Genomic DNA, 14039 nt, shown 5'->3' with positions numbered 1-14039 from the left:
TATATCACAGAGCAGGAAAACAGCAAATTGCATAAAAACATTGAAACATAACTAAGAAGTGAGAGACAAGTATTGGGCACATTTGTTTCATCTTAATGCACATTTACCCTTTGCAAACACATGACAATACTACAAGCAGATTGTAGCTTGCAGGAAGGTAACCATTCTGCAAGCATTTCTTCTTGTGTATTCTTAGACCACTTTCTATTTTGGCAGCACCTCTACAGGACATACTAATAGTGTTCTGTATTTCTATGCAGTTTAAGACTTAAAGACAACTGGCAGCAGACTACTAATCAAAGATATTTCCCCCACTGGACTGCCTGATCACATTGAGGCCATTACGACTATCCCATAGTGAACAGGAAGCTTGCATTTCTCCCTCTGTAGTAGTAAGGATAAATAGGAAAAGATAAACATATCAGGCCACCAGGGAAAAAACTACTAAAACCCTTTTGCACAGGCCTCAATGTCACTTCATTATTTTCTTAATCAACATCACAAAAAAAAGCCCAGCAGACTCAGCAATACTAATGAAATTGAGGACTGTCTTTGTTAGATTATTAAACACTACCTACTTCCCTTTTGTAAGCATTTTCACATATAGAAGCAATGAAAATTAGTTTGCATCATCACCTATTCCTCCTAGCAGCTTGTATTACACCGAAACCAGTTTCATCTAATAGTGTGGGTACTGAACCACTTTTAGGTATGTATTTGTTACTCTTCATCAAAATATGCTCCTGCCCCAATTTTAGGAAGATGTGGGGCTAAAAAGAAATATCTCAAAGTGACTTAGACATTATGGCAAATTGCTACACCATTTCCATAGCTCTGATCTGTGCAGCCCTGCAGGCTTAATTGCTTTCCCCATCACAGGAAATCTAAATGAAGCTGTTGGGTGAGCTAATGAGGCAACACACATTACAATTTAACAGGGAAACAGATACACCCAGATTCATTCAAGACAAAATTGAGAGTTCTTTTCTTATGTTCATATTCTCCACAAGTAGTCTTTTACACACACTCAAGCTATTTCTCTTAAAAAATGAATAGGAGGAGATTCCACTCCTACTTTAAAATTTGATAAAATACAGTATTTACAGTAATATGTTAGGCTCAAAAAAAAAAAGGTACATATTCAGTGATCTGTCTGCCATTCAATTCGCCTGCATGGATTGGATCCCAGTAAACAGATTTCTCCAACTGGTGCTCCTACCGGCACTCCCACTAAACAGAAGTGGTCCCCCAAGGTCAGCATTATCTAACTTCAGCACAGTAGTGTGGGAAAGCCAGCAATGCTGCTGGCTGTACCACGTGCTTTCTCTTAGTCATCTATCTGTCAATCAGTCTTTCAGTCCTCTTTGAAAATGTAACCAACCTGGATCCAAACATAGCCAGAGATAAACTACAAATATTGTATTTCATGTTATACTTGGACTATATAGCACACATACATGCAACCTTCAATTAATATAGACTCTGTCATTTTTTTTAGTATCTCTTCAGTCTCTTCAGGATATTTTATTACTGTTTATTCTCAAATTAGAAAACTAAGCTATTCTAATAGTAAAACTGAATTCAATTGTTCATTTGATGCATTTTCAATGATAGTTTGCACGAGTCTTTTTTCCCCTAACAGTTTCTTAATAAGAGACGCAAAGAATAAAACCACACTAAACTAGCTTTCTACACACATTCTTCCCTGAGTGGCATAAAATTATGTCAGAAGCAAGATAAATACCCCCAAAATAAACAAACAAAAACATTAAAGTCCTCCAGGACAGTGGTAGTATTGAAGATAGACATTATAGCGTTGGGGAGCAAGTATGAAATACTGAAAAAGAAGTAATCAATGATACCAACATACATATGAGGATGTAACTTTTGACAGTGTTTCTGTAGTATACTTGCAAAAATGTGAATTTTGCTACTTGATGTACCTCCTTTTTCTGCTTCTACAAGAACAAGAATCAAAATAGTGCTTTAAGAGCATTTAGTTGATGCATAAATATTTTTGTTATCTTTGATGTAGAAACTTATTTCACTGTTTGCTTGAGATTGAAAAAAGAAGTTTTAAATAGTCTATCAAATACAACAGAGGACTTAAATGCAAAGCCAGTTTTGTTAGTATCTACAGAGAGCAAGACAGAGTGCTTTGAAGCTTTCACTTTATATAGGTGGAAAACACCTTTGACTGTCAGTTGTGTTAGTGGAGAGAAAATTTCTAATTGTTCTCAACCCTGCCAAAGCGTTGTGTTTTTTGGTTTTGAGATTTTTTAAAGATACAAGAACCATCACGTTTCTAGCACATACGTAATTAATTTTTAAGAGCAAGTTTAATTAACTGGTTTTATTGAAGTCAAAATTTTAGTGAAAAGATCTGTGCAGTATTTATAGTCGAGCTTCAATCTCCCACATAGTTAACAATTAGGGTCACTGCTAATTACAATTACTTGAAACCTAAAACTTATTTTAGAAAACATGCCCTGAACACAGTGGGAGTTACTGAAGAGTCACTGTTGAATAAAGCCTAAAATTGCGGGCCATTTCTTTCATGGCATGCCACGGATCTGCAAAACAGTGTCTGAGAGTATAGGAAGGTGATTTCACTGTCCAAAGATGCACACAATCTTAAGGAGGGAAGGGAAACCAAACCAGCGGGGATTTTAATGTCTCTCAGAGAATGGCTAATTGAAAGCTGGAGCTTTTGCTACTTCCTTATTTGTTTAAAAAATAACAACTAGGAAATGGGTTATCCTGGAAGAAGGTACAAAGATGAGAACATGACAAGGAAAAGATAGGAATGTCTAAGACAAAGTCCTGGATAATGCTACAGTGCAGTGCTGCAGAGTAGCACCACAGGATGGGTATGATAAAATTAGCACTGAAGCATGAGCAGAGCTACACAGCACAAAGGTAAAGCCTCAATTCTGACTATCAAAGACAAGTCTTCGACAAAGTTTCTTATTACTAAAAAAAGAAAGAAGAGAAGTTCAGCAAGCTTAAACATTACATACTTTTAGGGACAGATTCCCTAAAGCATACTAAACAATAATCAAGTAAGAAGTAAGAATAAAGTAATCTGCTATATATACAACATAGAAAAATTTGAGTAGAATGAAAAATAGAACCATCCATAAGACATTATGAATCCAAATTACAAAGGTAAAACTCAAAGGGGATAACTTTCTCCAAAGACGCACATCTAGCAAACTCTTCAAACGATTGAAATGGCTATCAGCACAGCTGCAGCTTTACTGAGGCAGACACACAAAAACCCTGGTATGGCAAAATGAGTTACATTCTTGATGAAAAACTCCAACTCACAGGCTATCAGGATGGACAGCAAAAAAAACTAAGTTCTGTGCCTTCTTCTCAAATTTAATTTGATATTTGTGAGAGGAAGGCACACAACACACGTGTTCTTAAATTTAAATTAATTCTCTTAAATTTTGAGAAATCTCTCTAATGAAGTGCTTTATACATAACACGTAAGAAACAAGTTCATCCATGTCTTGCATCTGTTTTGTGGTACCTACTTTGACAATTACTATTTGTCAAAATTCATTACTTTTTTCTAGTAATTCTAACCATATTCTTAACAAACCTTTAAATATATCTCTTGCACAGCGCTCTACAGCATTGATGGGAAAGCAGTAGATGATGTTAACCTTGTATTTAGCAAAACTTTCAACAGTCTCCCATACCATTCCCATAGACAAACGGATGAAGTATGGACTGTGCAAGCAGACAGCGCAGCAGACTGAAAACTGGCTGAGCTGCAGGGATCAGAGGTTTGTAACCACGTGCACAAAATCTAAATGGAGACCAGTCACTAGTGTGCACTCCGGTGGTCGATACTGGGGCTCACACTGTTTAATATCTCCATTAATGGCCTGGATGATGGGACTGAGTGCACCCTCAACAAGTTTGCAGATGATAAAAAACCTGGGAGGAGTGGCTGATACACCAGAGGGATGTGCTGCCATTCAGAGGGACCTTGACAGGCTGCAGAAATGGACCAACAAGAACCTCACGAAGTTCAACAAAGGGAAATGCAAAGTCCTGTATTCAGGGAGAAATAATCTCATGTATCAATGCAGACTGAAATACACAAAATACCATTTAAACCTAAGAAAAAAACCCTTTACTGTGAGAACAGTCAAACATTGTAATATGTTGTCCAGAGATGTGGAGTCTCGATCCTAAGAGATATTCAGAACCCAACTGGACATGGTCCTGAGCACCCTGCTCTAGGTGAACCTGCTTTGAGCAGGAGGGTTGGGCTACATGGTTTCCAGAAGTGTCTTCCCACCTTGCTGATACCGTGATCTTGTCTTTACTCATCTCACATAAAGAACATGCTGTGCTTGAGAAAAGTGCTGAAGCTCTCTATTTGATGATTACACCATGAATTATTTAATTTAGAACAAAGTAAATTAGGATATCTGAGCATCGCATGTAAAACTCAAGATCAGGGATAAAAAAAAACCCAAAACATGACTGAACAAACTCTTTTAAGGAGACGAGGAAGGACCCGATAATGGAAATATATTAGTTTACAATTAGAAGTTACAGCAGATGAGCATGCAGAAAACAAATCACTAGCAGATCGTTTCACTCTATATGGAGTCACTTCATAAAGATAACAGTTCAGCTTTTTTTTAAAATTAATTAAATAATCAGAAAGGGGTGTTCAACCTAAGTCTCTAAAACATTACAGAACACAGGGAAGACTGAAATAAGAAGAGGCATGTTTGCTATCACACTGAAATATTCAAGGACACATGATCCCAAGTGGTTTCCAAGTAACTCAAGTTTGCTTTCACAAAAGAGTGCTGCTGAGGGAAGGGGCTATATTAGAATGACAAATGGTATTGAATAATATTTTGAGTGTTTCATGCATTTTTCCTTCACATAAAATATTTATAAATTTATGTTTATTACTGTCTGACTGGAGTGTTGCAAGAGCCTGTGGACACAGGCTCTTTAGGAAGGACCAATAGGGAAGCCAAGAATGGAGACTGCTGTAAGGAAGGGAGGAGAGGCTCAAATGCACAGAGCTATGGAGCAGGTGACAGGTTTGTCAAGAGCATATGGGTCAGAATTGGAAGAGAGGCCAAAAATATGGACATTGTGGGGGGCACCTGCTACAGACTGCCTGATCAAGAGGAAGCAGATAAAGTCTTCTTTAAACAGAGCAAGAAGTCTCAGAATCACAGGCCCTGACTCTCATGGAGATTTTTAACCACCTCAATATCTGCTTGAGAGACAAAAACACAGGCTACAAGCAATTCAGAGTTCTGGAATGCACTGAGGACAACTTTTTGATGCAGATGCTGGACAGGCTGACTAAGAGGGCTGCATCCCTGAGCATGCTAATAATGAATAAGGCAGAACTGGTTGGAGACAAAGGCAGTCCTGCCTCAGTGACCATGAGATAACTGATCTTGAGGGAAGTGAGGAAAGTAAATAGCAGAACATGGACTGGGGCTTCATGAAAGCCTATACACATGTGAAAGTATGCACTTGAAGAAAAGCCAAAACATACTATATATTTGAGAGTATGCAGAACCCATCTGTTAAAATGAACAGGCATGTTTGAAAGGCATAGTAGTGTATATTACTTTTATTTGAAGCATTACAAAATCACTTACAGCTATTTCTGCAAATATATCTGGATACAAAAAGATTTGAAAGTCAGGAAAGATCTGCAGTATTACTGCTACTGCCCATAAATCACAAAGGTGGATACCCCATTTTTCCACTGTTTCTACCTAACACAAGACCTAGATAATTAAATTGTCTTGTAAAAGGAACAAAGTGCTGCATGTATCCAGGCTACTACATTGTCCATATCACAAGACATCATCTACAACCTCATCAAGTTAATACAGCACGCACATACACCAGTTACATGGTTAAAAAGATTGCGAACAGAGCTTTATTCGTGCTGCCTGTAGGGACTTCACTGTTATGGGAATTCTGCATTTTCCTTTGAGAAGCACTAAATACACAGCAAAAGGTGACAGGAAAGTGTGAGAATGAGAAGACTGAATAACTGCCAACATAACCTTCAGGAATACGTAACCATCTGCTGGACAAAAATGAAGGATCTCTGTATTATAGGCAGTTGTTAACAATGCAACGTCCCCATAACGTAAGCACAGAAAACCATATATATAGTGTATATGAAACCAACACAGAAAAAAAAAAGGTTTTGTGCTTCCAGCAGAATCCACAAATGAATAGATCTTTTTAAGTACAGATTTTCTATTATTCAAAAGTAAAATAAAGCTGGCAGTTAGGAGCTATGAACATGAGCACCTATCTTCTTCCTTTATAATCAATGGGGAAAGATGAAATAGATGAGTAAATCTTTCTCCTATGTTTCACTGAAAACAACTGTATCTCAGTAGAAGAACTTGGAGGCCTCCAAAATGACAGAGAAGTAATTTAGGATTTTAGAAGATTTTTTTTTACAGGAAAATCTCTTTCAGTTGTGGTCCACTAGCATTCTTATGATCTTTTTCCCCTAAAAATCTTCATTTTCTCATTGCTTTCATTGACTGTTGAAAGACCATGAAAATGTACCTCTTCCTTACTGTACTTCCCCTGCATAAATAATATCCTGTATTTGAGGGTCGTCTTGAAGTATGAGTCAGTTTTGGAAACAATTACATTGGGAACGCACATGAACAGCTATAACATATATCTATGTTTGTTCATGCTATTTAAGAAGTCTTCAGCAACACATTTATCGGCGCTTCTGCATAAAGTAAAATTCAAGACCATAAAATGCACTGGTTTGAGCAATATTAGGTACAGTCACTTAAAACAATTTAAAGTATATCTTAATGTTCTCTAAAGGGTTAGTCCACTTATTTTAAATATTCACGATATGTAAGATAGCATATGCATTCTACTGTTTCTGTAAGATTTACACGCTCTGGAAACAATAAGCATCTGCTGTGCAATAGATGAATATTATTATGGCTCTAAGCTCTTTTGTTAAGGTAGAAAAATGGAAATACAGAAGTTAATTGGTATATAGCCATTTGCATTGTGAGTTAGTGACTAAGAGCGATTCTGAGACTAGTGGTCAATCTTTTAGACCATGCTAAGGACTCTTTCCCCTGCTGCTCAGAAAAAGTAATCATAATTTGATTTGCAAAGAAAATTGCCTTTAGGAGATAATTCTATGTAATTATAGAGACTATTCCTACCTTTATTATCTACAATTTAAATCTCTACTACATGTTTTTAGTTCATTATATATTCCACCCTCCCTCTGGACTTCTTTTTACTCTTCTCAAGGATACAAACAAAAACACTTGGAAACTAGGGTTCCAATTTTCTGTCTTTTAATTATTAATTTTATTATTAAATATTATGATTAGCAACGCAACAGATATTATTAGCAAAGTATCACAAAAATGCATAATTTCATTGCTTACCTTTTTCTGCCTTTCTTATTACTGCTTTCTTATATGAATACATATGCATTTAAAAATATGATTTGATTGTTTTTCAGGGTCTGTGTTTAAGATACTAAAGTAAGTATTAAAATATTATCAAGATATTAAATTAAGAAAAGCTGGCAATCTCATTCTGTTCTAGGAACTTACAGTACCAATAAATAAGTGTACAGCTTAAAGAAAAAAAGCATTACAAAGGAATAGATATCAGTATTGGACTGTATCACACTGCACTTTATAAACAATATCACACATAACAACCAGGACACTCCCTGAAAGAGCTGCACAGCAAAATCTATAAAGGCAGAAAAAAATCCTCATGGAAGTTACTACCCATTCCCTACAGAGCGTGAAGAAATAAAGAAACTTACCACTTTTAGTAGTGAAAGAATACAGAGGATTCAGTGGAGTGCTCAGAGTGCTTGGCAGTCTTAGCTTGGAGTGTGGTGACAGCGATGATGGCGCAGGAAGCAAGAGATTTGAGCTCGCCTGTAATAGGAAAGACAAATCAGAAAGTGAAGTGTAATTTCCTGGGTTACTTACTGATGCAACAGCTAGAAGAGACATATTTGCTCAGTGTAAATAACTCCAGGAAAAAAATTAAGACTTAAGTCCATGATAACAATTTCAATGGATGGGTTTTTTTGTTGTTTTTGTTTGTTTGTTTGTTTTTTTAAGAATATTTCGAGACATAGACTTGGAAAAATTGTGGAAATAGCTATAAATTGAATTGCATGTTTAGATATGGACACAAACTTTCAAACAGTGCAAACAATGGAACAGAACTGTTTGAACTGGCATCTCGTTGCATCTTCGTGTATAAAAATAAAATGACATTCACATATGGTTATAAACTGATAAATGTAAAATAACTTCTCATTTTTGAGTACTCAAACTACATTACATCTGTGAAGAGATTACTCAATATTAGAATGAGAGGGAAAAAAAAAAGCTTAAACCAGTCCTAACACAAAACTGATTTCTGCAAATCAATAAAGCATACTTAGACCAAATCACCATACACTTCCTTTATGTAAGGTACACAAAAAATACCTGCAGTCCCAATTTCCATAGCAACCAAGATAATGTAGTTAAAATTTGGTTTGCTATGGAGTTTCTTGATATACATGCAGCTATCACAAAGCAAAAACCTTTCCCAAACTTTACTCTTGACATATTGTCCCATAGAGCTTACATAAAAAATATATTATGACAATCTTAGGTTTTTACATGATGCAATTGAGAATTTTACTGTTTGTTAAATGTATTTTCACTGGCTGCCTTGATAATACAGCCAAGAGGGAGGGAAAATAGGCCTTAAATAAAATATTTGTAACTTTCTTCAAACAAAGTAGATTCATATGCTAAAATTTTTGAGAGTTATTTACCTAAACCAACACTCTTTTGAAAGTCAAGCCTATTCCACAATCTAGAATAAATGCATATGGTCACCTAATCCAACTAAAAGCCCACCATCAGTGGAGCACTTCCTTTGGCCTAAATAAACTCTAGATCAGACCCTTAAACTTCAGCTGAACAATGACATTTTGCAAATTTTCAATCTACTGGCTTCCAAACTCTGTTCAAAGAAAGGCGACAGCTAAAACAAAGTGAATCAGTGGCTTATTTCCAGAAGTGATATAATTTATAAAACTACTATTTTTGTCATTTAATACATATTAAACAATTCACCAGATTTCAATAATGCAGAATATTTGGGCATTAGCAGGTGTACTGGGATGCAGGTAACATAGCACTAAAAACATGTGCTGAGTGACTTGACTGGGCCATAGAGGATACCTGCTATCACCTCCTCTGACACTAAACCTTCATCTTAATGTATCTGTTTTTTGTGTAGCTATATGGATTTAATTCTACTGAAAGAAGTTTATTACAAAAACTTTCTTTTACGAGTCAAGTACTCTCTCAGCAACTGCATGCAATCATAATGGTTGTACTCCAAAACTGACCAGAAAGAAAAGCAAGACAGAAAAATCAGATCAAACATTGAACATGATAGAAAAAAGCATTAAACCAGCTAGATTCTACTGCAGTGTACAAATTTAACAGAACGTTAGTAAATAGTGGTTGTGAAATGTAAGAATGGAGAGACCTGTTTTTCTGAACAACAAAACCAATCTGCTTTTCTTACATTTACATATGCAAGTAACTAAGTTTCACTAATATAAAGTTTTCTCTGATAGACACAAATATGGTGGAAAGCCAGTAGCTTATGTGTTTACTCAAGCACAGAAAAATAATCTGTTCTGCAAATGTGTCGAGCTCAGCTTCCCAATGTTTCGTCTTCTTTGATCCACTGTTAGCTCTAGTGAGAGCCTTTCTGCAGTAAGACAAATGAGATCTCCTCCCTGCATGAATTTCTTGCAGAATGGCCACAACACCACCAGTGATACAAATGTGTGTTTTCCAGTCAAGCATTCTCATGAAACCTTTTTGGAATTCTCTTTCAAATTTGCTATCAAAAAGTTGGTTTCAGACACTACCAGGGAATGAAGACAGGTTGAATATAGCAGCCTTTGGAAATCAAACTAAACACAGAAGAGCAAACTATTCAAAACCAGCATTTAACAGACACTTTCCTGGTTCATCCTGGAGGGGAAAAAATATCAGGAGAAACTTGCATCGATTGTGGTGCTTGAATGAATTATAGAAGAGATATGGAACTCTATGTAAATTATTCCTGTAGAGCATTTAATTCCCTTCTCTTTATTTCCCTGCTGTATTACCCAAATATTCTCATTATACATGCCAAATAGCATGCTTTGAAATCAAATGCAATCAATACATACATTAGAAGATTGAACATACGCTCCTGAAGATTTAAGAAAATTGGGCTTTTTAAAATGCAAAATAAGTTCTATCTTACAACTCCTCCTTCCTCTCCAAGTCCTTAAAAACAAGATAAGACATTTTTATAAAAGACATATTCAAAAGAAAGTTTTAAATTTAAGCAGTCTTACAGGAGTGATTCATTCCTCCCTTTAATAGCAGCGAAGCTCAGCACAGGTGAGCTATAAAAGACTGCCCATCCAAAGTAAACACAAAATCAGTTTTTATGACCTTTCTGCCACTAGCTCTTAAATATTATTTAAATTTCTAAAAGGCCCAAAGAGGGAAAAAACCCACAACATTATAACAGAAGAAGGAACCACTCAGCTAATAAGTGAGGACTAATGATTCAGCAGAACTGTTTCCAGGTGAACTGTTTCCACTGTCCTATGAAGGATAATTAATTCTCCTACAACAGACAGACATAGACTACCTACAGAACAGAGTGAAGCAATCATTTTTTTTTGAAATGCATGCTGTGGGAAGGCATTGCTAAATACTTTTACAACAACGAGCAAAGTTGGCTAAGATAGCCAACCATCAATCTACTTATTTTTCACAACAGGCTCTGCTTGCTTCATGCACAAACCACAGCTTTATCAAAGACACAGTTTACTACTATCCTGAATTGAGTAAAACTAAGAGTTATAACATTCACATAGTTTTTGTAGTGGAAAAAATGTACCTACATAATTTTTGCCAAGTTTAAACAAAGCTGATTTGCATTTTCTTTTTTGTGTTAGGGCAGCTCTATGCAAATTATGCAAATATACATTTTCAGTGGAACTAGTTTTCACATTAAAAGTAAATTACATGAGACAAAAAACAGAATAATACAAGACTTGACAAGCTGACAATAACAATTTCTTTTTTTTTCCGAGAACGCAATTTTATGACCTTTGCAATCAATATAATCGACATTTCCATATATGCTTGCAAGTCAAATCAAGTTGGCCAGCTCTATACTACCTCTTATTCTTTTACTTTTAGGCTTCCCTTTTGAAACTTTAGGCCTCTAGGACACTGTTTTTAAAGACAGTTTAAAAACATTATTAAACCATGACTCTGAAGAATTTAAAAGCTGACAATTGAATTTGAAATAAAAACAAAACACAAATTCTGCTATTTTTTCTCAATGCTAGAAGAAAATACATAGGCAATAATGCTGAAAGTAGAAGTACAATACTACAGCTTTTAAATTTGCAATATAAGTTTGAATCAAGTTTACAGCTATGTAAAAATGCAATCATTTCTATGACAGTAGTGTTAGGAGGACTCCAACGAAGGCTGGGATTCTATTGCAGCAGGTGTACTTCAGTCACTTAGAGACTAATCTATTCTGCCCTTAAGTAACTTCTAGACTAAATGGGAAAGCCAAAGGCAGATAAAATAAGGTATCAGCCCAATACATGTAGGCAAAACCGAAATATATATACTTTGCTTGTCTGAAGCAAGCACGTTCCCCTGATGCTCCCTACAGTCCTCTTACTCTGATTATCCAGATCAGGAATGTGTCTAGATGGCAATATAGCTCCCTCATAACTTGGGTGCTCCATTGTTTTTCCCCATAGAAGCCCAGAAGTGACCAGGGCATGCATATGAAAATTGAAGCTAGAAGGTGCTTGATCCTACAGTTTAGATATAGCCATTGTCTACAGATGATATGTCTCATCACACACTAATTATATATATTCAATTCCTTAGTTCTGCCAGAGAGTTCCGGCATTTCAATTACAGCCTTACCACAAAACCTTTCTTCCTTTTTTTTTTTTTTTTTTTAAAAAGAAACATTGTTAAGAAGAAACTAAGATTACTAGCAACATTTGGAATAGTAAGCTTCTTTCTTTCAGTCACAAGGAAAACCAAATTCTTTGTACAAGACACAAAACAGTTAAATACAGGCTCAGTTTTACACAGGCTACGTAGACTCATTCAGCCATTAAGCTCAGAGAGTATCACCTTTCCTGAATTGGATGAAACTGGCATTTCAGCTTAAGAACATGCCTGGATATACACATTTTAGCAGAATTGGCCAATGTCATCATGAGTAACAGTAAAAAGTAGATTTGTCTTGCTGAGTAAGAGCGAAGTAGATTACTCTGTGACCTATTCTGAGGCTGGTTATGATTCTTGCTATCAAAGAACACATGACCAGAAAGAAAAAAAAAAAAAAATCCATGAGTTGACTTTAGTAGTTAAATTTTAAAAATGTCTTTTTGTGCAAATGTAAAATGGATGTCACCTGTGTCGCATACAAAACACACCCAAAGATACTTGTCTTACAATTTTATTTCTCTTCCTACTATGGAAAATAGACACCAGAAATTCTTCTGACTCACAGCTTGTCAAATACATATAGAAACCTATTCCTCTGTTCCTGCTGGTAAAAGACATTAGGACATACCTCTAAATACAGTATACAGTTTCAGGTAATCATGTAACCACTCAGACATTTGTAACCTCTCCCCCTCCCCCCATCCCTCCCCAAGTACTTGGTTAGACTCTAGGTTTTCCCCATCATATACAAAATCCTTTTTCAGTAGATTTTTTAATTTCTTTTTTCCCCACAGAGATGTTAAAAAAAGATATATTTCTGTGAAAACTTCATTATCATTCCTATTTTTCTAAAAAAAAAAAAAAAAAGAGAAAAAAGTATAACCAGGCTTGCACTTCACTAAATTGTTTTTAAAATTATGCACTTAAACAAAAAGTGTAATCTAATTTCTTATGCCGACAAGCTCTCATTTGCTTATTCCAGAGATTAACCATTATGTAACCATAAAGAGAGAAAGGTAAAAAAAAAACTGACCCGATTTCCCCAGAGTAAGCACCACTTTTGGATGCAAAGATAAAAAGTTATTTTCTATATCTTTTAATTGAATGAAAAACAAATTGCCTTCCTCAGCTAACAAAAAATAAAAGGAATCTGAAACTTTATTAAAAAATTCTTAGAGGTTTAATCTTGTATATCCTTCTTTAACTCTCAATTTACAGTATCTCAGTATTTGAGCCATAATCAATGTTCCTTTCTGCACTCAACGTTGCAAGAAACTCTATCACAGCCCCAGTAACCATTAATAAAAAAAGTTGTCAACAGTATTATTAAATTAATTGACTCAGTGCACATTTGCGGTATTTTCTTTCATAAAAGTTCTTAATAAAGTTGCTTTCTCCACACCTTGGTGACAATAAGCCAGCTGGCACAAGGAGATATAAGTTGCTGTCTTTTACCAGCACAACTGAATCTAGCTGTCTCTGCTCTAAAATATGATTTGAATAAACATAGTGTAACTCAGATGTCCCTGTTTACTTTGTTCAGCAGGGAGAACACAAACAGTGAGTAACTTTTCCTTCACACTGTATGAATGTTTATGACAAGAAAACTAAGATGGCAAAACTGGAAATAAAATTAAAGGACCTATCAGTAAAATCCACGCACGTTAAAAATGCTTAACACCAACTTATTTTACCCTCTGATAAAATTATTATAATGCATACAGTTTTATGCTAAAATGAATGCAATTAATTTCTCATGTCTAACATACCTTTTACATAAAACATAAGCCATTGGGAGAAATATAATGCTGAAAAAGGTCAGTAGTGGAACAAAATCTTCTATCACAGCTGACTGCAGCTTATTATTGCTACTTTAGACCTCTATTCAAATAGTAACATCAGCAAATATTAAGCAAGAATTAAAGACAGATA

General features: G+C 35.5%; 1 protein-coding gene across 11 annotated transcripts in view; it reads right to left on the bottom strand.

Moving 5' to 3' along the window:
* Positions 1-14039, bottom strand: part of AHI1 (Abelson helper integration site 1) — a 127083-nt gene that overhangs the window by 69187 nt on the left and 43857 nt on the right. For 8 of the 11 annotated variants that reach the window (XR_015708079.1, XM_087774044.1, XM_087774046.1 and 5 more), the window contains exon 19: positions 7853-7970. Coding sequence is in view for 8 of the 11 variants with exons in the window: in XM_087774044.1 (XP_087630170.1) it covers positions 7853-7970 (118 nt within the window). In the remaining 3 variants the exon portion in view is untranslated. Of the gene's footprint in view, positions 1-6240; positions 6773-7852; positions 7971-14039 lie in introns of those variants that run through there. The other 3 variants (XM_087774052.1, XR_015708080.1, XR_015708081.1) reach the window with 3 other exon arrangements.

The sequence above is a fragment of the Nipponia nippon genome, unplaced genomic scaffold (assembly GCF_047370975.1).
Source record: "Nipponia nippon isolate SJK-2023a ecotype South Korea unplaced genomic scaffold, ASM4737097v1 scaffold_4, whole genome shotgun sequence".
NCBI lineage: Eukaryota > Metazoa > Chordata > Aves > Pelecaniformes > Threskiornithidae > Nipponia > Nipponia nippon.
This window is presented reverse-complemented; position numbering and strand designations above follow the sequence as displayed.